The 27,926-nt window shown below is 39.5% G+C and overlaps 1 protein-coding gene across 1 annotated transcript; it reads left to right on the top strand.

The window, feature by feature from the left end:
• LOC110987763 (bombesin receptor subtype-3-like) lies at window positions 1–27,926 on the top strand. Its single transcript, XM_022250812.2, has 2 exons — window positions 1–459; window positions 14,250–27,926. The coding sequence occupies exon 2, from the start codon at window positions 14,263–14,265 to the stop codon at window positions 15,370–15,372; it is 1,110 nt and encodes a 369-aa protein (XP_022106504.1). The 5' UTR covers window positions 1–459; window positions 14,250–14,262; the 3' UTR covers window positions 15,373–27,926.

Below are 27,926 nucleotides of genomic sequence, written 5' to 3'. Positions count from 1 at the left end.
CTATCTCAGGGGTAGGTAGTTAGGGGTGGCCTTGTAAACACTCCACAGCTGCAGATATAAAGCACTCAGCCAAGCGATCTCAACCAGTACATGTGCAGATATAGCTTGGAAGTTTCAATAAGCTCGACGCTCTCCGGTTGTTTGCACCGCCGCTTGACGCTCTAGTGACTTTGTTTTGATGTGAGCAAATCATCAGACGAACCCCTTACCAAAATAATGAATGCTACTGCTGAACTTGGAAAGTACGTAAATTCACTAATGTTTCAGCTGTGCTCGGCGCGATCTTTTTGAAACCTGGTTCCGATTGATCGGTGCGAGATACGGATGATTATCTCAGTGTAAAACTGTCCACTACTACAGCGGTAATCTTTCAGAGTTCACGCCATATCTTGACTGAAAAAGCGACGACACTTCATCACGTTCCGTTCTGGTTTTTCTTCAGCTAACATTTCTCAGTCGGTAAGTAATAAGCGTACTCTTAACCCAGTATAATCCACTGGGAAATGAAATGGGATGTGTCTTGTAAGTGACATCCGAAGGTAGCCATAGTTTTCTTGAATGTTCGTTTTCATCGCAATGTACACATGTATAATGTATCCCTTCAGTTTTACAAAAACGTCTCAACATTCCACGACGGAAGCTTTTATTTGGCGAAAGGCTTGACGAATCGGTTAAAGGAAAAAAAGAGAGACTCGATTCTAAATTCAAATTGTGGGGCAGTTGCCGCAACTGTTGTCAAAACCCGACGATTTCGGTTGGTGCCAACGAGGTGGCTCAGCAGCGAGGTTTGCGTAGGTCATGCATGAGAAAACTTCAACCGTAGTTGGCACAGATAGGTACCACTGATAAAAACCCTTCACCCGCATGCGCGGAGCTATGGTAGCAGGATATGTTTTCTTACCACAAATGACGTCCTTGAAAAGGCAAGTCACAAAATGCAGCAGTATGAAAATGGTCAGTGTGGATATATATGGTTTGAGCATAACATTCAATTCTTTTCATCCGTTTCGCCATTCCGAGTTTGCATTTCTGATCTATTTCTACCGTCCCAATGAAAATTCCTGATCTGCTCTCATCATGCATTTAAAATCCACCTTGCAGCCCCGATTTTGTTTTTATCAGCGGCCTTATTTTGCCCCAAACATTTTCCATCTCGTTGTATTCTGCTGCTCTGCGCGCCCCTTGACTACGCTACTGTCTCTGCCGCGTTCATAATGTCATCCAAAATGTGCCGTTTTACCATGTGTGGCGATACCTTATTAAATGCATGTAGTTAGAGGCTTTACGTGTATTCATTAGGACGACATTTAATGGCCTTCTCATACGTGGAAAGGCTCATAAGTTGAATCGCTTTAAGTACCACAGCGCCACACTTGCTAAAAACAAAGTAAATGGATATTGACACGGACAGTGTTCTCAATGTCATTCATAATGCCAAACAAGTCACAAAGAAAGTGTCTTTCGAAGCGACAGACTTGCAAACACTGATTGTAATTGGCCAATATTGGAACATAATTTTAAAGAAATGTTCTGGATTCTGTTTCTTGCATTGAGTGGAATAGTCTGTAAACTCGCTTATCCAAAGGAAGCGTCAACACGTTCCCGTATACAATTTGACGCTGTTTTAACAAAGGCAGCAATAAACTGAAAGTAAATCTGTTTTATGAGCATTGGTTCAAATTGGTTTCATCGAAGTAAGCGCCTTACTTAGGTTCAGCTTTTTCAAGTTACATCACAAAATTTCAAAGTTGTGACCAAGCGGTAGACCTGCTATCTATAAGTACAGCATGGGCAACAGACAAGGTGAATCGCCAAGCAAGGTGTTTACGATGGTTTGAATCATCTTTGATCTATTTAATTCTACATCTCTGCGCACACATGTTAACCTTGGACACCGCAACAAGTCGTGTCTAATATATATACGATGCACAATATGTACCAGTTTTACTAATAATTTGTGACATTTTCGGGGGTTGTGGAAATGACAGTACAATATATCTCTTACCAATGCTCAGAAAAAACCAGATAGAATCTTAAAAGCTAGACTAATGTTATAGATAAAAGTGAAACAATATTGATTTTTAAGTAAGAGCAAATAAGGGTCAGATTATCAATTCATAAATACAATGAAAATAAAACGTAAAATAAACCCAATTGGCCAGCAAAATCCAGCTTAAATAGAGAAATTGAATTTAAAAAAGACTGGTCAGGTCACTTGCTAAAATGAAACGTTGAAATGATGTTTAGCAGATTTTAAGTTTAATTTGATATTTCAGACAGTTTGTTTTCTTTAAAACAAACAGTCATCCATATTATAACTTGCAACAGAGTCGTTGAAAAATAAAGCACCATTTGAAAGGATTTGAAGACTCGTTAGCCATTGATGCAGCGTGGATCATTAACGTTCAGCTATCAACAGTGTCTGCTATTGCGGAGACACAGGTACAAATTTTGGCGGGAAAATGCGCGTTTCAAACTGCATCGTATCTGTATTACTGGAAATTGTTATCCGCAGTTTTTTGTCATTTTACTTTACTTTTTTTTACCGGCTTTTAGTTGATGAGCCAAAATAGTGTCAGTTGCAAATGAGAACCATAGAATTGGCGAGGGATATATGTAGGCTTGAGTGAATGAGATGAATTAGTCCACTGTCTAACTGGTGTAAATTATTCGCTCTTTGTACGCTGTCGCCATAGGCATGCAGAGCTTCGATATGGCAGCTTAACGTAGCCGATTCAGTGATTCCTGCGTATGTTGCCTAGTAATTCTGCGCGTGCTGCGTCAGCTCTTACCACGCAATTGGACAATACATGAATTAAAAAAAAAAACCTGCGGCCAGTTTCACGAAACACTAAGACGCGTCTCATGAAGGGTAACTCATCCTAAGATGCGTCTCGTCCTGGGATCGATTTCACCAAACTTAGGACACGTTCAACGCACCCTAACTTCCCTAGCAACGCGGCTGAACCCGTCTTGATTTAAGATCAGTATTGGGGTCGTCTTATCTCTATGCAAACGTATACATTTTTGTAGAAAACAGCAAAATGGCGCTTATGCTTATTGCTGATCGCGAAGCTCGGTGGGCAATAAGGCGAGTGAGAATATTTAGAGACAGGAGAAATCCACTAGATAGCTTGAATGATGAGGAAGTTTTCTGAAGACATAGGTTCACGCAAGAAGGGATATTTCGAGCTCTGGAAAAAGTAGAAAATGACTTGGAGACGGACACCAGGGTAAGTAGGCTGTATTGTTGATGTCCTCGACGTGGTGCGGTGTGGCCCCTAACGTGGTGCACTTTCATCTTTGGGTGAAAATAACGAAAATTGGCCGACTTGAATTTCTTAAAGTTTAATGCGGCATCATCTGAGGTTTGCCTGTTGCGCCACTTTAGTCAATTCAGCGGAACTGGAGCCCAATTTTTAGAGCCACAGATTTAAATTGGCGTATGTTTCAGAGAGTAGAAAATAATTGTTTCACACGATAAAAAAGGCCCACTTTGAAAAGCAGCGGTCAATCTGACTACATTTTCGTAAACTGTGAAAAGCTTTTTTTGGATCAGCTGGGTGAAGCTTAAAATTGAACAATCCGAGTAGATTTGTTTCAGTAGTCAGTATCATTGACAAGAAAAAACAATTATTTCAAATGCCTCTTCTGCTGCCGTTTCGGGCGCGGCATCCTTAACTGCCTGAGCGGTGCTGGCTTGAAATTCCCGTGACCGGCAACCCGCTTTCGTTCACAGCCGTTGTTTGATGGACCAAAGAAAATTCCAACTTAAACTGCACAAAACAGTCGATGGATCCTGAAGTGTCCAGGAGTTGCTCCCAATAGATATTTCCCAAAACGGTGAAACGCCGGCAAAAAACGACGGGAATAAACGAGTTTTTCGTTTCGCAAGATTTATTTTTGACGCAGCGGCTTCGGAAGTCAGTGCCGAAGTGGCAGAAATTTGCCGGAAGCGACGGGAAGTGCCTCGATTTTGGCTAACATGATAATCAAATTATATTAGTAAATAGGTTTCAATTAAACTTTGAATTTTGATGTTTACAGTTAATACTTGCTGTTTAATCTTAGGAACCCTACGCCAAGCACCCTCTTGTTCAGGTGGGGCTTCTTCCAACCGTATTTTCAAACGGTGGAAAAAACGGCGTGCTTTGCAAATCTTTTGTTAATTGTTCCAGACATGACATTCGACAAATTATAAGCATTTTGTGACTAGCATCCTCTCTTTCTGGTGGGGCTAGCGTTTAACTTTGATAAATATTCCTATAGCCTAAAGGCGAATGGTTGGCAAGCCTGCCAAGGATTCGGGCCCGTGGATGCCAAGCTTGGCAGATTGGGGCAAGCCTGCCCGTTTAAGCTGATTTTGCCAAACTTTTTAGTGTCAAAGACAAATAAACCAGTGGCTTGGAATAACGTGCCAAAAATTCAAACCTTAGTCTCAGTGGCTATTTTGTTTGTTGTCTCAGAATAATGAGCGCCTTATGCACCTTTTCAATGTTGTTAAAACACATCAAAGGCTGTTTACTGAGTAGAACTTTGCACTAGGAAATTGATTTGTCAAATTCATGTCTTTTTAAGGCTGCGTTGGTTTTAACTAATTTCTTAATTATCCAAATGAACCCAACCAATCCACAACTTATTCTAAACAGTCTTGTTCAACTCGATGGTCACGACTTTTCTATTATACAATTTACACAATATTGTTAACAGTTCAAACATCATTCTTGAAGTGCGTGACGTAATATGATAAATATTATAAAACATGTATTATGCGGATACCATGTTGTGCAGTGGATAGGATATTGAAGCGTCACTGAAGGCTGAGTTGTTTTACTTCAACTATAAGGTAGCGCTCTCTATAATGTTACTTAAACTTGGTTTCATTGGTTTCAATGCAAGGCAGGTTTATTCAAGATTCCTGCCAAAAGTGCACGCACGTAATCAATGACAAATTTATTCGTTGCAGAGCTGTCTTGTAGTTTTTATGCCCAAACTTACAAGCTCCAACGGAACAATTGTATTGTATGTCTCTATTCAACCTTTGTCAGTTCAAAATTAGCACCGACTTTTAAACTCCAATTGTTCCGATTGTTTGTCTTTTACACTCACATAAACATCCATTTTCCCCAGAATTACGATTTCAAGGGCATTTTTAAACTTGAGCAGCCGATGGAAACGTGGAGGGTCCGGTATGCAATGTATATGACCAACAAGTAATTCGAAAGACAATTGCCATTCGCGTCTTTAATCATCTTTAAAAGTCTTTTGCCATCTTTAGGTTGAGAAACGTCAGCTAGTCTCATGAGGTTGCAGTCTTTTTAACATCACTACACCCTTCAACTGGATTGAACAAAATAGTTAGTCCCTCATTTCGCCAATTTTCCTGTTAAGATTGAAGATGTTTACTCCCACAAAAAGTATACTGAAGCTGTCGATGGTTTAGAATTATCCTTCCACAATTGAGTCACGTAGCATGCAGCTCTCGGTCCTTAATTAAAAATATCCACCCACGCTGGTATACATAGATCTTAATTTCCTCCTACGTTATCTACTTTTTTGTCGTTAACGGCAAGAGGGAAACATTCGATTGGCATTTTAGTGAGTTTTATTTTCCTGCCAGCAGCTAGCTAGTATTTATAAGTCATCAAATAAGCGTATCTGTGTATTTAACACAACTGAGACAACAAAGTCTTCGGAGGCTGTTTTGTATATTATTTCTACAGGTGGAGTAAAAGTTATTTGCATGCCTAGACCTCTTGTTAAACCGTTTCCACAGGTGGATTCTCAACTATGCTGGGCCAAGTGAAGTCTTTTTGCAGTCAGTTCAATCAGTCTACGAATTTCCTCAATTAAGCAATATTGTATAAACCTATGCTTAAACCTTGTAGTCTTAATTGAAGTCTTATTTCAGCTGCTCCTCCGTGAGATGTCACAGACTTCTTAACAGATTCTATTGCGCATCACCTGCAATCAATATACGTCAGTACACTGTATTAATGTTCTCCTCGATATCATCGTCAGGGCTATATTCTTTTCCACAAGAAAAATATCTATGGGGCTGGTGCTTTAATTAAGATCAGCAACTAGTATACGAAACAGTCGTATATTACAGCGCCTTGAATACCACTGACCCGGGGATGGATTAGGCCTACTTTGGTTTGTAATGGATTTAAATCCGACTGTACTCGCTTATCGTTCGAGCTTTTCTTCGTAATCATTCTTTCAAACCTGATAACTAAATACACGAAGTCAGTTCGAAAGGAAGTGAACTTCTGAATGTCAATGACATGCAAATTCTCATGTTGGCAACTTAAAGCTCTCGACGGTAAAGTCTATCATGGCCCAGCCTGTAAAAATGCATGAAATTAGTTTGACAGCGATACGAAAGGTACTAACAAGTCCTTACCTCCCAAATCGCTATGCTAGGCCTAATTTGTATGCATTGAGAGCTTGGACACCCTTAATATTCGGTGTTTCTGATTAAAAATGGAAAAGCACAAAGTTGCGAGGCTGTCAGAATTCTTAAATTTTTTATTTCGTTCATCTTTACCTAACCGTTACATTTAGATTTACGCATGGTTGCGTTTCATAGACTGCTCATATTCATAAAGCAGAAGGCGAACTGACACAACTAGCTGTAAAAAAAACCCTCTTCATAACATCACTGAATTTGAACTTGAAGAGCAAGTTCACACTCTAGGCGTCTAGTGACCTTACAATAACGCCGTAGTATCCAGAGATGCTGCCCCGTGGCCGGAGAAAATTTGGAGGAAAGATTAATCGAAGAGAGTGCTCAGTTGGTGCATGCGTAGTCGATTCACTCTCTTTCAACGGCCTCTCCACTGAAAACACTCATTTATTAACCATTCAAGGAAACATCTTCAGGGATTCTTCCAACGTATTCAGACGAGAAGCCAAACTCAAAGAAAATTATCAAGTATGGAGGATGAAATATCGGTATGATGCCGCCTGTAGTGTGTGGATATTTTGACACTTGCACTCAGCTACAAATTATCGAAAACAGAGAATTCCGATCCACTGAAAAGATCAGAAACGGAAATGGCCTGGAAAATTAAGAGCAATAAAATCTGCTGGTAGACTGGCATCTTGGCGCGCTCCCGTAGATGAACAACGATTAAGGTGTGCCAACAACCAATGCACCTGACGTGCGTTGATACCTAGACTCTTGCAGAACTTGATTTGGTAGCCGAATGATTTGTGGAGCCCACAAGGAAGGACGAACGCATTGTATAGGAAACTTAGTCCTGTCAAATTGCACCGAACTCCCCTGGGTTTTGGGTGACCCACAAATGTTGGACGTGGAAAGACGTGATTAATTTTTTTTCTTCACTGCCGAAGCTCTTTTTGTTTTCCACAGGGATCAGATGACCGACGGAAAAACCCTGGGCTTGATTAAACTTTATGTACAAATAATTATCATGTGTCACTGACATTTCATCCCAGCATTCAACTGCATTGGTACATAGAGCAAGGAAACATGGCACAGTGAGAGAGACAAGAAGGAGATGGAATACAAATCATGTATCTGGGTATCCACACTAGCCTTGTGGTCAACAGCAACTCATTCGTGTGGGTTAGTGTTGTGGAAAATCAATACGCAGGGTATCGACGAATTCAATTCTTTAATCAAACATTCTCCTTCTGCTTTTGCTGAGATTTGAGGGTGCAACTTGTTTACTTGCCTTTGTATTTTAATTTTAGACGAGCATAACAGGATTGAGTTATATTCGAGCTTGAACAAAAGTGTCATTTTAATGCTGTTATGATCGAGATTGATACAGCGTGATGCTACTTTAACTCAGTGGCTTTTTATGAGAATCTTGTATTTTTAATGTTATTAAAATTAACCTCTGAAACAAAGACCGGTAAAAAAACCCCTTCTTTCCGGCTATGCAAACAAATCGTCACCGTATTCACGAAGAGACACTTTGGCCCGAAATCACGATTTTTTCAAATTTCTTTTTTGGGGCAAAATCAACTAGGTTATGCATTGCATGGAACTTCGTGTAATCAATATTCACTAAATCTACTTACATCAGCCAAATCACGATGATCTACCTATTCCGCATTTTCACGGATAAAGCATTAGCTATGAAGGGCAAACCATGGCCAAAATCGTTTTGCCGTTTTGACGAAGAGGCGAATTTGACACCGGAGATATATACGAAAGTTTTTCACCTGGCACGTGCTATAGCAAAATAGTACGAGTTTTCACGAGTAGACAAAAGTCACATGAATTTAAAGGTTTTTTTACGAAGAGGCAAATTTGTTTGTTTACAAAATAAACTCTTATTGATTTCTATGAATATCATTTGGTAGTTTTTGTCATTTCAGATTCCGTCTTTTATGCAGTTGCATTGGTTAAGTCCAAGGCAGGCAAAAATACTGGCGAAAAAAGCGTTTGAAAAAGAGACCAACTTTAAATGCAAGTTTCTCAAAACCTAGGTTTTACTCTCTACTTAGAAAAAAGTGAAAATGGTGACGAAATGTGCGGTGGTGAAACTCCAGTTTCAGACAACATACACCCGAATATCTGCCACTTGATGACTACGCCCCGCTGAATGTATTCTCGGAAGTCTGGTGCCATACGAGATTCGAGATGGCCCATTAGATTAAAAAAAATGGAACAGTGGTAAATTCCTAAAGATGGAACTGCATAGTCATCGACTGAGAAAATATTCTACAGCTCTACTTTTTCGCTTCGCAGAAATTGAGTACAAAACGTAACGCCTTCTAAAAGACAGAGGGGGTTATATTGGAAATTGATTTATTTCTCTTCAACGCCATAAAAACAACATTGATGGGTTCTCAACCTATTACGTTGCCTAAATTAAATGTTCCACTTTACTGCAAAACTCCCGCGCCACTTTCCCTAATTGAGTGAAGTTAGAATGCTTGAATACCTGCGTTTGTACCTATTTGCCTGCATGTCATACGATCCTCAACCCTTTTCGTCGCAGCTTTGAATTGAAAGGCTGTAGGTAGAGTAACAGGCCCCACCACCATCCACTCGAGGAACAAAAAATAACTTAACCCCCCCCCCTTTCGTGGTTATGTTGCTTCTGTTTGATCTGTTGGCGACTTCAGACATGCACAACCCCAGGGGAAGCGCCATATATCCTCAAAGGTGACAGTGTAAGTAATGCACAAAATAAACCGGGTTCAAAGATCCCTACTTTGCTTTATACGCTCTGAACGAAAGCCAATGTCAATGTCCACATGCAAAAAAAGGTCTACCCACCCAAGTACTGCTTCGTTGATCGCAGACCATCCCATGTTGCTTTGACATGGGCGATTCTCACATGCACAAATAGCCACCTATCACCTCGCCTGCAGTAGAAGGCATTTAGTTGGCGCATGTAGATTGGTTTGTATGCTTGTTTATTGACGGAGAAATTAAAAACAAAATTCACGTAGCTATGTATTTAATAAAGCCAATCTAACCTTTACAATTCCACTTTAGATAAGATGTCATTTTACTGTGATACAAATGCACTGATTGTTATTATTCCGTTAAATATTGGGCCTATTTCTGTTCCCGTATGCTTGTTTGAATATTATAGTTCTCACAAAATTGAAATGTTGAGTTCCGTGTAAGCTTTTGTCACTCATTCTAGTTTGGTAATCTCGAATGTTTATTTACTGTTGTGCTTGTGTCGAGCGTTTCACGTTGTCAAATTCGTGTAGCACTCTTTATATGTGTATAAAACGTAATTTTTCAAACTGTGCACATAACAGAAAAATGTTTAATAACAGGCGGGGTGAATTACAACTCATGCAATAATTCACTCTTTAAAAGCAGGATAAAAATCTACATGCTCTAAACAAATCTGAGTTTTTTTCGTTTAGAAGGTTTTTTGCGATATGTATCAGCGAGAAAACATCTCTATGCACATTGCCGCTAGGCAAGTCAGCTCATAAAGTTACTCTGTTTCATCGAGTAAGATATGGGGACGCCTGTAATGATTGTAGCGGGGTTCAAGTCGGCCCATTTAGGCCGTGATTTAAGTGCAATCTCCGGGAGGAAATTCGGGACTTGTGCGTTTGCCAGCCCATCCCCATGGGAGCTGACAGACGACACTGTTTATTCAAATGGCCTAAAACCTGCACTTTTTGGTAAAGAAGAAAATGACATTCAGCTTGGCGCTTTGAAGCAAGCGGTTTTGACTTTACCGGCGTTTTCGGAAGTGGAAGTCGTGTTGCGTAATGTATCCTACTATGCATTTTATCATTCTTTTCCAATGAATGTTCAGGTTGGGTGTAATATGTCACATTCGCTGGAAAAGACAAAATATTGAAACAGTGCAATGAAGAAATCAAATAAACTTAATTTAGGAATTATAAGCAGTGGCCTGGTGCGTGGCGTAGTAATAAATCATATACAGGGACACTTCTCTCATCCTGCGAAGATTAAAACCAGCTTATGCAAGGGCATTCGACCCTCTCGATTGAATAGTAACTCTGTTTTCAAAAGTGGAAAAAACACCAAGAGAAGGGCTAATTTGTGTGTACCTATTTTGTATTTAGAAACAATGCTGGAAGAAACATTCATGTGGTTTATCTTTAAGACATCCTTAGATCTAAAAAGAAAATCGTATGTGGAAACAAAATAGAATATAAAGCAAAGCACGTTCAACTGATACAGTTTCACAAAGGGTCGAGGCACATTTTAATCAATCTGAGAGCACAGAATGAATAAAGTCAAATATTGGAAACTCTGAAGAACAGAAACTGTATTTTTCATAAAGGAAGTGATAAACGTAGTTTTGGGAAAAATCGACTAATGTTCAAAATCGTCATAAAAAAGACAGTGAAAGCAGTTTACAAAGCCTTAAGAATGAAGGTACTTTAAAAAGTCCGTTTATATCTTGAAGTATAAATAGTCCTCAACGTCCATTGCTATTGCTGTATACATGCATCTAATGTTAAAGGGGAAAGATCGTCTGCATAAATAGAAATCACGAATGTCAACAATGTTTAATTTACATTTGCTCCTTCAAAACTAGGTAGAAATATGTGTTGAAACACACGCAGCGAGCATATAATTATACTGGATGCTCGAGCTTTTGCCCTTTGGTAATGTATACCATGCCCTTAAAGGTTAGGTTAAATTTTCATGATGTGAGATGATGAGATCCCTCTCTATTGTTAGGGCGAAAATTATCAAAGACCGCGCTTGGACAAACACTTTTGTAATGATGCATCAATAAATATCGTCATACAACGACTGAAGAAGCATAAAATCTCTAACAGCTTAGTAAATGATCAAAGTCAATGGAACTAAAGACACCAACAAATCTTAAAGTTTTACGTCACAACGTGACCAGTTGATGGTTAACTTTTACAAGCCATGAGCCTATCATGGAACGATATCTGATGTAGTGATATTTCGTAGTTAGTGTCGAGTCAGCGATACGATCGTGTAGTTGAACCTGCACTTCTTCTAGTCATTGTACTTTAATCTCATGTCATGAACACATTGCTACCATCTGCACCCCGTGTAAAAAGGTCTTTACCCTTGACGATTTGCCTTCATATTTTAGTTTTTTTCACTACATTTTCATCAATTCATCTTGTTACATTTCTTGGGTTATTAATTGTAAAATTACTGTACCTTGTAGCAGTAGAACTGATTTGTACACCATGAGAACAATTTATAGAATATTCACAAAATATATATCTTATACACTAAAAGCCGCAACTGGTGGAAACAAATGCTCAAACGCACATAGCCTGGGCAGTTTCACGTGCGATAACACTTTTTATGCTATCGTATTATCTCCCTCCAGATTATTGTTCTGGGGGACTGAAAATTTCGCTAATATAGTGTGAAAAAGATACATGTACTATGAAATAAGAAGTTATTCAAGTATGCAGCGATTTTGTAGAACTCAATATATACATGGATTTTGCAGATTCATCTATAGATTGAAGATTTAGTTCCGGCCAATAGGATCTCCGTGTAAATGTCTGTAGGCAAACAAGTTCTCGATAAACTGCTTTCTCTTCTGGCTGGGATTTTGCGATGAGCTGGGGGGGGGCTAAGTGTGCTACAGAATAGCAATTATCATTCACGTTGTCACATTTTAAACTCCAGCAATTCGCTATGCTCATTTTGCATTGTTTGAGTCCTCGCCAAGCGCCATTGACTTCATGAGCGTCCTCAGAAGGGGTAGGTGATGGGTCGAACGACCCCCCTTTTCTCATCCTCTGTAATCCTCCATTATTTTCTTTGTTTTGGAGTCCAAAGGGGATCCTAAGCCATTGAATTTCTAATCACTCTTCAGATAGTCCTGAACTTACATTGTAACTGGCAAAACTAATTGTGTTTTACTGCTTAATTAAATGTGTTAGACTAACTTGTCTACATGTAGACAAGACTCTGTTGTGTTAAAAGGGCGTTAAAAGATACTAGCCGGGGCTTGAGTTTCACACTTCGAAGTTTTTGTTCCCTTAATTTCAAAGACTCAGTGACTTGGCAGTCAAACATTTATAAGGAAGATTTACCGTTATATCCACATTTAGCAGTTTTTCCAGCGATTAAAGATAAGAATTCCTTGATGACTGACTCCACCAAATAAAAAAAATCCCATCCAGTGATGAGTGCCAGTCTGGCAAACCAGTTTGCAAAGACAATCAGTGACCTTAACTTAATAGTGTCATCTTTGAGTATGTACAGATGCTGGTTTGTACGAGAGTCACGTTATACATTCATTAATCATTACTGATGTTGCCGTTCTCTTAATTAGTCCTTGGCCAAAAGGCGTCTCTAAGGAACGAAGAAGTCACTCATCCGCGGAGGACAAAAATGTGGAGATGGCGAATCCAAAGACATCTAGACTGTACAACGGTTGCATGTAAAGATATGCACTTCCAATCCCAATCCAACCTTGGATCGAATCATATCGGATTGAATGCGGCTCAGGGGGATTTGGGTTGAATTCGGATTGATTAATGTCGGATCGTGTTCGGATTGAACGAGGTCATTGTTTCGGATAGGAACAGATTCATATTTTCACTGAGAGTGTTAATGGTGACGTATGAATTAATAAAAACAAATATGACGCGCACTAACAGTGCACAGGCAAGGAGAAAATCCACGTTTCAGAATAAATCAAAATCTCCATGACATCAATTTCCTATGAAACATATCACTGTCGTTATCCCTTCCTCCGAACTGTTAGATTGTGATGAGACACTCTGTTTTACATTTTTTTAGTTTAACTTTTCTAAGATTTAACATGTCCCAAGTTGATCATGCTGTTGATAATGAAAGCGCTGCTGCCTTCATTGTTTTTTTCTGGACACGTGCGATTTGGGTATAAGTTGCCGCGTCCGTGTGAATGGCACACAAACCTTTCTCATTAAATCCCCCGGCTGCCAGCTCCCAGAAACAAGCCTTTCTCACTAAATCTCCCGGCTACCAGCGTCCAGAAACGAGCCTTTCTCACTAAATCCCCCGGCTACCAGCTTCCAGAAACGAGCCTTTCTCACTAAATCTCCCGGCTACCAGCGTCCAGAAAGGAGCTTTTCTCAATAAATCCCCCGGCTACCAGCGTCCAGAAATGAGCCTTTCTCACTAAATCCCCCGGCTACCAGCTTCCAGAAACGAGCCTTTCTCACTAAATCCCCCGGCTACCAGCTTCCAGACGGGCATGTTGCATTGCAAGTAGTAACCAAATAAAATTCCGTCGCCGCCAGTTTGTAGTTTGTGCTTGTTGTGCATGTTGCACTGTGCCTAACTAAAGGCGTGGTGACCCCACAAGGCCGTAAAGACGAATGCTGTCGACAGTGACAGTGAAAAACCATTGAGCTCCATAAATATTTGCTATTTAAATATATATTTTTCATTCGTTTTGATTATTCAGTACATTGATTTTAGTGTAAACCCGCGTATTATCTTTTAAATGATTATACTCGTGTGTCTTAATTTGTATAGCGCGAGAACCAATGTAATTTATATTGTATAAATGTACAAATAACAGTAAACTTAATAATAACAATAAAATTGTGACCTTGGGCGAACGCGTGCGTAATGTACCATGAAGTTCTCGTGTCGGCAGTTAAACGTTGTGTGTATGTTACTACCATTCAATGTTTAACGTTTTCACATTTTTTAAAGTGCGTTATCGTGTTGTTTGTAAACTTTTATGGACGTAATCAATGATTTTAGATTAAAGATATATTTGATTGATTGAGATTGCCCTTTGATCCTTTTTTCCTTGCAGATTCTCTACAGTGATGGATTTCATTACAACAGAACCACCGAACTCCACAAACATGGATGATGACGTATGTGCCATGAACCTTGACAGTATAAATCAAAGCTTGGTGGAAGAATTCTGCAACCGTCGCGACTACTTGGCGTTAGTTACGCCTCTAAACATTTTCATGTACTGGGTTGTCTTAGCTGGGGTTGTGGGCAATATGGCTTTGTTAATTGTCATTCTTAAAAACCGACCATTGAGAACCACGCCCAATATGTTAGTTATAAGTGTCACGGTTGGAGACTTGATGTACCTTATGGTGGTCGTACCAACAAGACTCGAACACCAAGTCGCTTTCTGTTTCCCTAACAGCATTGCTTTGTGCAAGTTGTCCAGCGCCTGGCAGGTGCTAGCACAAGGGGTGTGTATTTACTCTATCGTGGCCGTCTCCTGTGAGCGTTATGGGGCCATCACCCAGCACATGGGCCGTAGCTTGTTTCGTGGCTCGGCGAAGAAAACTGGCTGTCTAATCGGCGTAGTCTGGTTACTCGCCTTCGTCCTAGCCGTCCCGGTATACACGACGGCCACATTGTACCATGGGATGTTATGCATCTACCTGCCCCACTTCGAGCCAGTTGCCAAGTGCTACGTTACCGTACAGTTGCTTTGCCATTACATCATACCCTTGGTAATTGTGACAGTGCTCTATTCGCGAATGGCCCACACTCTGATCCGAAGTGCAGATAGCTTCCGAGGTGAAAACCAACCAGGGGCTAAACAATTTCGAGCTAGAAGACGACTGGCCATCATTGTGCTTATCATTGCCATCTTCTTCGGAGTATTCTGGATGCCGTACTACGTATACAACATGTACTATCAGTACGCCCTTTGTGGGAATATTGACGAGTCGGACCAGGCATTCATAGAGCTGCGTTTTTTTGCTTCACTGATCAATTCCTGCTTTAATCCATGGATTGTCTTTATCATGAGCACCACCCACCAGAGGATGCTGATGCGATGTATTTCCTGCCGGAAAACGATCACCAGAACCACCGACCGTCGCACCAACATGACCACCCTGCGTTCCAACAGCTTCATGAGTAGCAGCAAGGCTAACTACACCGAAATCACCTCAAGTATGTGAAATGCAACACAGCTTTGAGCTTGGTTTGGTGTTACATGCTAAAGGATATCCTGCCAATTAGTCAGTATTGATAGGTCATAGATATTACACACTGTTGAGATACCAAGCAGGTGAAAACCCTAGAACATGCTTACAAAAACCAACACTAATGCAGGTACAGATAAAAGTCCAATTACCTAACAAAACTATTTAGTCTTTAGAGACTAAATGGAATTTGTGTCAAGGTGTTAGTTTTTACAAAGTGAAAGGTTTGTTTGTTTGTTTGTTTGTTTTTGTTCTGACGATTAATATGAACCACTGTGTATCTGTATGATAATGCCATTCAGTAATCTCGCAGTGCATACAGTATTTGCCTGAAAAAAATTGGTGCATGTAAATTGATGATTTTGTACGGCATTTAAAAAGGTATCCCGAACGTACTGTATGAGCCTGTTGATTCCAGTGCAGTTGAATCACGAAGGACCGATCACCAACTTTCGAATTCATGCATTGCTGTACTCACAGAATGATGCTTGAAAAGAACTGACTCCAAAACAAACGTTAGATTCAATCTTCAAAGTCAGCGTGATTTAGTAGTAAAATTAGCTGTTTCCAAAAAGTGTTGGAAACTGTGGGCACATACAGTGGTATAGGATAACACTACTTAATAAACACTTCATTTCAAGAATGTTTGTTTACAATCAAACAATAGGTTTCCTGTACAGAAATGTGTTCAAGCATAATTGGGTAATCAACCAAATTCGGCACAAGGGATTATGCACTTATGCTTGATCTTACTTTGAAGGCATGGTGGCATGGGGTACCTAATTTCAAGTGAAAAAGAAAGTTAGATGTTTTTTAAAGTTTTCGTTTTATGAGCGAACACCTTCGACGGCACCATTTTGGCAAGTATTTAGCACCACTGTAAATGCATCGGGAAAAGTTGGGAACAGAAGGACGTTTACTGTGGTTTAAAGATCTGTAGTGCTCGGTTATATCTGTGACTGCAGAACTTGAAAATGGTGTCAAAGGAAGCTGATCAAGTATCATTTTGGATGCAACAATATCTGGATTAACTTCTTTGGTACGACGAGATTCAGGCAATGTTTAGAAAGTTGAAAGACATGGGATAAATTCCAGTGAACTGTGGGGAGAATTGACTGCGGAGGACCCATACAGACATTGTTTGTGTAATTTGCTACAACCAAAGCATCTTGAGGAGTAAAGACTGGTCCATTCGCTTTGAGCGAACGTGAAAGCAAAAGTGATTTGAACATCACGAAATGTCCGAGACTTTGCAAATTCTGGGTGCAAAATTTCATATAACGTCATAAAACTGCGTTCTTGCTTGCTTTCATGCTACGTAAGAACTAGCCTCATTTAGCTACAAAAACATTGCTGGTGGGCAAATTGCATTGCGAATAAAAATAGCCTTTCAACAATGATTACTTTTTGCTGACGACTGCAGATGTTACACGTAATTTGCCGACTGTAAAAAAAATTCACATGCTGTGAATACCAAAACTTAAACGCTATATGGTTTCGGCTGTCTTTTCTCTCATTTATTGCGATCGATCACACAAAGTCACCTACTTGACAACAGACACGAAACATCCTGATCTATGTCTGGCCAGGTGCAGAGAATTTATCACTTCTGGTGATGCAGTTTGTTTCGTTTTGGGGCGTCGGTACTGTAAAATAAGTTATCCAAGGTATTGCTTGCTTCAGTTAGATCCATTTCCGAAGGAGGAAACTCAACGTCTGGTCTCTTTCATTGTAAATTGCATGACCCAATAGGAAAAGGGAGGGTTTTGTCAACATAATCCCGACTGGTGGGCGTCAAGCCTGACGAAAAACAGCCAACATAGAGTTGAATATGAGCTTGATGGTACAAGAGAACGAGAAATCAAATGCGCACTATTCTAGTCTCCCTATGAGATTTGGAAGCTTTGTGGGAAAATATCCGGAGGGATAAGTGCGGCTTAGGAGTATCATTTTTCATGAATGTTGAATCCAGATATCTGCCACGTGATACGTCCGCGCGCACCGCGCCTAATAGGTGTGTGTTATGTGCATGGTGTTGAACATAACTTGTACAGACTCAAGCCACTTCTTAAGCCATTGCCTGTTTATCCATGGCTGATTTACTGGATTTTACAGAAATGCTTTGCAATATGCAATTAGAATCATTGAGAAGAAAAAGAGCCAACTCATGTGTTCATGTCCTTATTCATGTTGATTGCCTTTCAAATATTGATAGTCGGAACAAGCTGCCGCACCTCGTTGTCTTGTCGATAACCTATTTGGTGTGAGTTCCTTGTCTTTGAATGATTGTGACATTGTCTCGGGAGATTGTGTACATTACAAATGAGTGATATAAACGCAAGGTTTGCAAATTTGTTTTGTGCAAGACAAGAATTTTTTCAACGCAGAAAAATATGAAAACTTACACTAGGTCTTGCACAAATTTCAGGAATTACATTTGCAAAAGTCATTACTTTTACCCTTCTCATTTTTCCCTGAACGCCGTCATTCTGTCAAGTCATAGACGATACATGTTTACCTTTATTGTATCGTCATCAGAATCTTTCAACTGGCGTGTGTCAAACGTCACTGAGACGATCTACATTTTGATCAATTGAACTGCCATTTCTCTATTGTCAGACATTTTGCCCCTTCTTAACTCGTTCGATCATGTTCGAAATAGACAGGCCTGTTATTGCATTTTTCCCTTCTCCAACGTATATAAACACTTTGCTTTCAGTGTTGTCCGACAGGTTTTGAGAACATTATAAGTTTACACGGGTGACATTTCAACCCACCACTTCTTGCTTACTAGTGCAGACGTCTGTCTTACCACTCGACTATCTACTTTGTCGGGATCAGCTCGTGATAGATGAGCTGCATTATCGAGCATGATATAAACTACGTTGGACAATATCAGAAATCGCTACAGTTATGTATTCATCAACCAATAAAAACCAGATCTCTCCGTAGGACCATGCCAGTTAACATTATGCTGTCTGCACCAAGCTGGTTTCCCGGAAACCTCAGCTCTCTCCTTACATTTCATGTGACGTTCTTTTGCATTTCAAGGTAATCCTTCAAACAGTACAGTGTTAATTTGATAATACAGTCTTGCATTAAAAGGACAAGATCGTGGCTTTTGTGTCGAAGAAAAAAATCCACTTTGCAAAGCTTTTCGGTACCGGTTTCACGTCAAACCCCAAATACGTTTGCTGAATGGTTGGATAGTTAAAGATTCGGCGAGAAACAGTGGATATTTCCATTGCGTTCTCATTGCAATAACGACGATTAATTTTTTGTGTCTTTTGAGTCTCCTGAAGACGGACAGAGTACACTGTTCGAAACGTCGAGTTATTCCCCGGTTCTTCTCAGAACCACACATACTCAAAGAAGAGATAAATACCTGGTGTTACCGCAATCTTTACTATAAATCTAGTTTCTTTCACCATGAAAACCTTGAAGTCTTATATCTCTGATGAAGTGTTTTCTCCAGCTTGTAAGTACATTTGGAATATTTTTGTAAGGTATCGTGGGGAAATCATGGTGGCCCATCTGTTTCGTTTTGTCCTCCGTTAGTATACTATAAACATACCCAAGGAGTTGATAATTTTGCAATCGTCTGTGCTCATTACTTCGGCGACATTTTTGATATTCCCCAAATCTTTCTCAGCCTTGATATATATCTCTTAAACGCACGTTCTCCTTACACTGATGCAGCTGATGATTGACGTCAAATGCTAACGTCTTCTCCGAGTGACCCAGCTAAATTTCTCCATTCCTTCGTTAATTTTATGGTCCATGCAACACTATCTGTTACCGTGCCTTGGTATAGCTGGATAGGCAATTAGATTTAACACCGCTTTTTCGCCCTGCAGCTCTTTTCCGGTCTTGACATTTTTTAAGTTGACAACAGACAATCCCTGTCGTTATTCAAGCATGTGTTTTTATGTCAAGATGGCCGCTGATGACGTCCAGCGGTGTAAGTCAAATTGCAGATGTGAAATCTTCTATCATTAATCTTCAGTATTAATTGCAACCCAGTGTCTCTCTGAAAGTCTATTGACCAATGTGGCTGGAGCAAAGTCAAATGCACGTCACTTCAAACAGACCAACAAAATTGAAAACAAAATATCTGAAACAAATAGCGAGAAGCGCGTAAACTTTCAAAGCAAACCAAAACAACGAAAGGACAAGAATGGAAGTCATCCAGCAAAACACAAGAGAAGAATTTAACAGAAATAACAGGCAAAACAACCGGAAACCGGACATCAAGATTCTAATCAATGTTTTCCATCATCAGTGTCTTATGGAGACTAAACATCTGTCAATGAGTATCTTGTCACTGTCGCCATAATGCCACGTCGAACCGTACAAGCACATCACACAAGAAGCCGTTCGAGTTAATAAACAATTTACAGTATCTAACTTCTCATCTATTCAAAGCTAAAGATAGATATGAGGAAATCACAGCTATTTCCCAGCAATACAAGACGAGCATTGCTCATTTATTACCGCTTGACGTTGAAGAGTGCTATCAGTTGACAATAAATGCGTCTTACTGACGCGATTTTGTCCTCTGTGATTAAAAGCGAGGGGTAAAAGCATTGTTGGTTGACCGGTGACTGACTTGGTTTATCGGCACGTCCAAGCGACTCGGAACGCTGCCGCCCCAAAATCTTTACGCAAGTCAGTGGACACATACGCCCTGGTCTCCAAGCTAGCAAGCTACCAAGGAATGGAAAGTGTTGCTTCGGATACAGATATGTGTCTTTGTCTTAACTACGCAAAATTGAAATTGTAATGAAACTAAAGTCATTCTAGTGCTGCATAAACTCCTGAAGAAGTCTATACATGCTGGTGTGCAATAAAGTCTAAACAGGATTATTTTTAATGTAGGGTGAAGCATTGTTTGGACATCTTGCATTCATCACAGTCCCTGTATACCAAACAATCAAGCATAACAACAAACGGGGATAATTAAGCTATCAAAACTATTTCCACTGCGAAATTGTCCTTTAGTTCTTTCCAATATTATCGCACAACTTAATTTACCTACAAAAATAGCGGGCTCTACATTAAAAAGATTCTTTCGTGACGTATGGAAGGCTTTTGCAAGATGTATTTCAAGTGTTTATCAATAACACGTTGGGTAAGGGCAAAACCCGTTATATAAATTAGAATGAAAGGCTTGCCAAGCACTCCAAATGATACGAGACTCGAGCTTTCTTGTGAAATGTGTGACGTCAGCGGTGCCGTCGGCTTTTACGGAAACTTACCTTACTTTCCAGTGAAACTTGGATGCAAAACAAACGAAGCCTTGACAAGTTAGTTATTGAAATAACAGCCTTCGTTGCAAGTCTGGTACCCTGGGGGTAATACGTCGCAACCGAAAAATACACACAAACACATGCTCCTGGAAACTTGGTAGATTTGCCTGTAGCAAGTCCCCGTGCTCGAGCTAGAGCAGCTGCAGTTAGAGCAATCCCTTTGCCGTGTAGTTCAACCAACCATGGGGGAGTTGTAATCCCTACCATGTAAAGATAGATCTAGACGGGAGAAACTCGACCTTTGACAAAAACAACAAGAGGGAAATCTAGACATAAGTGAGGAGGGAAAACTAGTTTGTATTAAATAACATAAGATGGGTTATGTTTCCCTATGACATCGAGGGTACATGTTCAACTTCATTCGTAACAACCTTGTCCCCGGGGCTAGTTTTTTCATTTCCGCAGTGTTGCTGCCCCGCCAGGTGTACGGGTGTTCGTGCGAGATAAACCCTCTTCATTGTCTTCATCTCTAGCTTCGCCAAACTCTTTCGGCAATTTTAGATGGGGAACTTGGCTACACATTTATTAACTTCGATCGCTCCAGTATCAAGTCTGAGTTTACAAGGACCGTTGCCATAACCTTTTCAATATCTCGGTCAGACAAAACCCAATCTAGGCTAAGATGAACGGGCTTGTAAACTCATAACAGATGAACACTAAAATGATTTAAATGAACTGTCTTCACTTAAATCTACTACAAATGAATAAACACAGTTGAGAATGTCTCACTTTCATATTGTACATTCAGTGTTGAAGGAGGTGCGACTACACGGTTTCAAAAGATAAAAGTCTTCGTTTGGTTCGTTTGTTTGCGGTTTTTTACGCCGTACCTTTTCAATTCAACAGAACAAATGAGAAGCTTGGGCCCTCTTCAAATCAAGGGTAAATCCAGAACCATTTGGGGGGGGGGCTTTTGGGGCCAAACAATGTTACATTTCTTATTTAACCTTTGGTGGCCATTCTGAGGGTTGAGGTTGTATTTTTGGGGCTCTTAACGCACTTTGGGAAGGGAAAGTGATGAAATAGGCCTAATAATCGCCTTGTCAAACTTGGGGCTCTTTGGGGGTCACTGCCCTCGTCGCCCCCTCCCCCATCCACCTTTGTTTGCTATAGTGACTGACTTTTGTAAAAGATATTTGACAAAAATGTGGAGATTATGCTCATCAAGTGCCCTGTAAGGAAACGAGTTTTTCTGTTAAATTACAATTGTTTGAAATTAAAAGGACTGCCATATAAGTGCTAGTCTGTTTCTAAAGAACATAAAAAACCAAAAAACTATATTACTGGAAAAAATTATTGCGGAGTAACGGTGGATAATACAGTATATCAATTAGCCAAAACAAGGCAATCAGTTTTTTATCTTTAGATGCTACGAAGGCGGACTAATATTGCCCACATCACGCGGTTGCCTACTGATATATTCCTTCAAGGTATATGAATATATTTTGCCCATGATGTTTGTTCAACTGTCCATCGCACGAAGGTCCTGGAAAATTTGCTTAGGAGAAGCAAATTTGCATAGGAGATAAATTACTCATTACAAAGAATCTTTCGTCAATGTCAGCATTCAAAATGTTCAGCATCTGTCGAAATTGGTGGTTTGACTTGGCTGTTTAAAAATCGTGGACGTGTTGTGCAACGGCTGAAGAGCTGGCTGATTTGTCAAGGAACAAAAATGTACTCTGAAATATATTTTGGTCGTGCGTTATGTGATAAATAATAAATTGGGATTAAACGTCGGCATACATTTTAGAGGGCTTAATTTGTGGCTTTGGTCTGTTAGAGACTTGGCTGCGCCATATCTGTTTCATACTCTGATCGTCACATGTGACTATATCTTAAAGTGAAAGACACTGAAACTTACGTATTTTAGTGAGAGATTTCTAGCTCCTATTTCAGAGATACTGTGTTAGTATCAATAACCATTTGCAGCGATTTCCTTTCATATCGGCACATAAATTCATGCTCATGAATTTATGTGCAAACGGCACAGTAAAGAATGGTATAACATAAGTGAGAAAAACAGGAAAAATGACAAGGAAAATGCAAGAAGCTTTCATATCTACATGTCAAAATAGAGAAAGTTCACTGTAAAATAATACCTTGGTACTCTCGGAAAAGGAACTTTGTTTTATAGTATCCTTGTTACATTATGCAGTATTTAATATACCACAGAGTAAAAATCCATTTGATTGCTCACTTAAAAAATACACTTTACACTTTATTACGTACAAAAATATACTCGAGTAAAATCACAATAAAGAGCATTCAAATCATTCAGTTCTCCTAAACAACGAACAACCGCAAACATTTAAATGTTTACAATTTCCAGTAAGATCTGCACCTGCTGTCTCTCTAATAATTGTTGCTGCAGATTTAAAATTCCCATTAACTTAAGATATCTTACAGCTGTGTTAAAACAAAGAAAGACGCATCCTCTTTGTTCGCCCCCAAGTGATCTGTATTTTTGTTTTGTTATCCGAAAAAAGTGCATTTACAATATGAGAGTCATCTGTAGCTATTTCACAAGCTCGCTGAAGAGTTCGCTGCCTATAGATCTCGATTGGATTCTTTCTAACACCGGTTATCCTGGAAGCAGTACCAACTACAGGAGCCAGTTTATTTTTCAGGTGCACATTAGTGTTACCGTACTAGATGGTGGCAGACAATGTAAGAACGCTTTCAATTACTGTGCGATAAAACAAAATGAGAATGTCATTACTTAACCCAAGACTTCTTAAACAGCAAAGAAAATACAACCACTGGTGAGCCTTCCTGACACAATAGTTCACATGTTCATATCCCGTCCCAAAGAATTTAATATAAAAACACTAAGAAATTTGAACACAAACGTACTTTTCACCTCTTCCCCCTTGTTGCAAAGAGGCAAGACATCGTGATTCCCAGACCTGAAATCACTTATCACTTCTGTTGTCTTGGCTACATTTTTAGCTCAAGAACACCATTTAACTCGACTTGCTTGCTGACCCTCATCACGACGTACAATTAGTCCTGTAACCGTTGTATCGTCGGCAGATTTGGTAATACGTAAACAACGAATAAAGTGAAGGTGAAAGAACACAACCCTGTGAGAAACAATGCTTTTGAGCGTTTCTTACCAATACGGACAACTTGTGATCGATCAGTTCAAAAAATACTCCTATCGGTATCAGCATAAAAATAAGTTAAGATGGTAGAATAGTATTCAAAGCTGAGCTACAATCAACAAAGAGTAATCTGGCACGGATTGCCTCTGGTTCATGATGAAAACACTTATTCAAGTGCTCTGGACATCCAGGGTTGTCTGTGACTAATGTTGATTTGTTTTTGTATGGAATTACCTTCCACATTCTGTTCCACACCTCCTTAGAGTTGCAGGAAAGGAATTGCAACTCTAACTTCTCTTTGTACGTGTTTTTGCGGCTCTATTGGCCTTACGTACTTGGTATTTGGAGTTCTTGTACGCTCCCTCATCCTGCTGCAGCCATACCTCATCTTCAAACCATCGGTTATCGTTACAATAAGTTTGAACTGTTTTCCTGGGGATACATATTTCCTCACCGAATGTTATATATTTTTTTATATTTTCTTTTTTCGGTTTAGGGATTATCAAAACAGGTTTACCTTAATATTGGAAAACACAATCCATCCACCTTTTCAATTACAATTGTAGTTTTTAGATATGTATATGAATTTTATTCTGGTAAATAGAAGAGAGTAAACGCTGGAAGTGAACTTTCACTTGAGTATTTTTTTATTTTAGTTTTTAGGAGTGTAATGAAGTATGCGTGAGTTGATTTTGTCATTTCCGATTTTCCTGGCTTGAAGATATGTTTCCCTTCATTGCAAAAGTTCGAAGGTCCAACAACATTGATAAGGTCGATACCTGAAGCAGTGCTATGTTACAGTGTTGTATGAAAAAAAATCATATTTTGGGCACTTTTGGCGTAAAAAGGCCTAGGGCGTATAAGAGTTTGGTATATAAAAAAACGCAGCTGTTTTCCAAAGGTTCGCACATTAAAGAATATGTAAAAAGAATTCACAAGCTTAGTGAGTTGGAACTCGACACCTCGACCACAGCGTAAAGTGGTTGTTCTGATGCTGAGTGGAGTTACGCGTGTTTGGTATAGTTCAGAGTATTGTGATGGAGAGCAATGTAAGTACGGTGTCCAGTGAGATTTGGTGTTTGCCCGTGTTTTGAAATGGACTTGCTAAGCCAGAATTCATTGCTCGGTTGCAAAATGATCCCTTATGTTGGGGACTGTATCAGCAGAAACACATCAGAGAAAGCTTATCAACTTCGTAGCTTCTGTTTGGTGGAGGAAAACACAATCGGTTAGCACATTAATGTTTGCGTTAAAGCAAATTTTTTCATTCACTAAGCAGGTAGCGTCGTGGAATTGGATTCAGTTTGAATAGCGTGATCATCTATAGACCTTATGCATGGCGGCCATATTCGAGGCGTAATTTTTCATTGGAATTCAGTTAAAATGAACAAAACAGTCTGTTAACGGAACACGGTTAGCAAAATCTGGTCTGGCGTGATTGCAATGATGTGATTGGTGCTTGATGTGTGGTGGCGGTCTTCAGACAAAGTGCAGTGACTTGAGAGAGTTGTGTGTGGTGCAGTTTGTCAAGTGTATCTGTCGTGTGATGGTTGTGAAGATGAGGTGGAGCGTGGTGAAAGTTTTCATGCTTTTAACATGCAACGTGGAAGCGGTGTTAGGAGAGATTTATAATAAGGTGTTACTTCATCAGGGTATATCTACATCACCTGATGCAGTGGTTGTGATGAAATGCTGTGGTATTAACATGCTTTGTAGTCATTTATTGCTGCACTAACAATTATCAATAAGGAAATAAGAAACTTATTATCAAACCCTGTCCTTGTTGGTCATAAGCCGTGGTAATGAATGGGCAGTGACCATAAAATGCTGTAAATATAAAACTACTTGAAGTATTGCTGTCATTACTATTACAATCATTATCGTTAAACTTGTCATTCTAAGGTAAACAGGATTTATTTATGATCATTCTAAGGTAAACAGGATTTATTTATGATCCATTTGATATATTTCGAGGGTATGTTTTAGCTGGCCTCCTCTGGCCTCGGTTTATGTTTTACAGGTTAATGAGAAATCTTGATTTTTGTAGAAGCGCTGTATCTGAGATATAAAAAACATATTACAATAAAAGGTTTTGTAGGAATTTAGCTAATTCAAGCTTGTAATTAGGTATTCAGACTAAGCCCACATGATCCAATGGCTTTCAACCTTTTGCCATACAGTAAAAATTAGGTATATGGTAAGTCTCACTTCTGTCGTAAATGCGTATTGCTGTAAATAGCGGAAATAGTTATAGTGTGTGGTTTTATTACTATGTAATAATAAGCTTGCTCAAAACTTTACATTTCTTCGAAATTTATTTTTTCATTTCTACCTAGCTCTTTAAGTCTTAAAGCAAACACAAGTCTTGTCAATATTATGTAAGTGTACATATTTGTATTCAAAATGACCTCTTCAACAATTAATGTATATAGTCACTGTATAAACGAAGCAGGTGCCCACATTTATGGCGCTGTTTTCCAAAAATCTGGCTCCAGTCCCGTGTTACTTTGTGCTTATCCCCAAAAGAGCTTTTCATGGCCGTAAATAACGCTTGCCAGCGCCACTTTGCCTTGCAGAGAGTATTAACTTATACACTGACCATGCCATGCACAAGCAAAACGGACAGCGGCCCAATGTGATTTAATTAGATTTTGGGGGGGTGGGGGCTACAAATGAGTGCCATTTCATTTAACTCAGCCTAGTGCACTTTCATTTGCCAAGGTTTCGAGTTGTATTGAGTGATCACTAAATTACTTTCGGGTGAAAGATGTAGAAATGTCACTTTAATACACCAGTTACTTGTAAAGTTATGATTTAACAAAAATGAATTCATTCAAAATGGCACGTAATAGTAATCACACCCGTGAGCAAAGTAATTTTAAGCTTTCCAAAACAGAGGCTCATACCTTCATTCCTCTGTCTCGACGCGCTTCCCAATTACAGTATGGAGATCATCAGCTAGCACTTTGATGAAAGGTCCATACAGAGGACAATAATAACAGAGCTGTGAATATTGATGTAGTTCATTAAACATTACTAGGCAAGACCGCACTCGATTCAAACATCCAGTACCGTACTGAAAGCTTGATAAACACATCAGCTGGCCTGCATTATGTTCAATGTTCCATATGTAGAGTTTGATACCAATACTGTGGGGTACGGTATGCAGCCCAATTTACTTTATGCATGAGCCGGATAGTTTGTTCTTTCATGTGTTTGCACATGGTCACTGTCACTCAGCCAACAAGCCCCATTTTGTCAAGTCAATGGGGACATTCCGACATTGAATCCAACACGAAGAGTTTCAGACTATTTCGGTGTGAGCATACAATAATTGTGCTTTTTAATTCTTTTAGTGTGATGTATCATTTACGGGCATTTTGCTGATTTAGAAGCTTTTAAGGAGGGGTCATTTATCAATGAAAATGCAATTATTGCCACTGGACAAGCACCTGTCCTGACAGAAAATGTGGTCTTCAGATGCCATATTACTGTCAGCTCAGATGAATATGAAAATGGTCGGGATATTTCGAGAGTTGCTCTTGAAAAGTGAACTTGAATGCAGTGTCTTCGCAGAAATTCAACCACGCAGTGTGAAAGGCACCCACTACTTCAAAATGACAAACATGTAACAGTTTTATTCTACTGAAAATGCAACCATGAATCAAACACCGAGTTTGGTAGTACCGTCAGCGAACAGGTTCTGTCAAAAAGACTGGACACAGCAATGCCTCATTATTAGCTTGAATTTTGTCATTAAATTTCGTAGAGTATATAGTCTTAACCTTTATCACCCCTGCAATATAAGATTTCACATTATTTTTTTGTAAAAAATAGCGGAATCACATATTCATAACTATACAAATCCCGACATAGTTCGTAAGACTCTAGTAAGAATGGTTAATAAGTAAAGGGCAGATTCCAACATTGCTTGAGTTAGTGGAGGTTAAATTTTTAATGATCGTAGCCATGTAGTTTGAAGTTAATCTGTGATTTTCAGGTCAACAGTTGAAAATTTTAGTCACTGATACCTGGTATGAATTCAGTATGCAACATTGGACCATTCTATATGGCACCGTCGTAATCTAGAAATAAAATCACCATTGCGATGCGA

Source organism: Acanthaster planci, linkage group LG08 (genome assembly GCF_054643075.1).
Source record: "Acanthaster planci isolate LZ-2023a linkage group LG08, COTS_SCS, whole genome shotgun sequence".
Lineage (NCBI taxonomy): Eukaryota > Metazoa > Echinodermata > Asteroidea > Valvatida > Acanthasteridae > Acanthaster > Acanthaster planci.
This window is presented reverse-complemented; position numbering and strand designations above follow the sequence as displayed.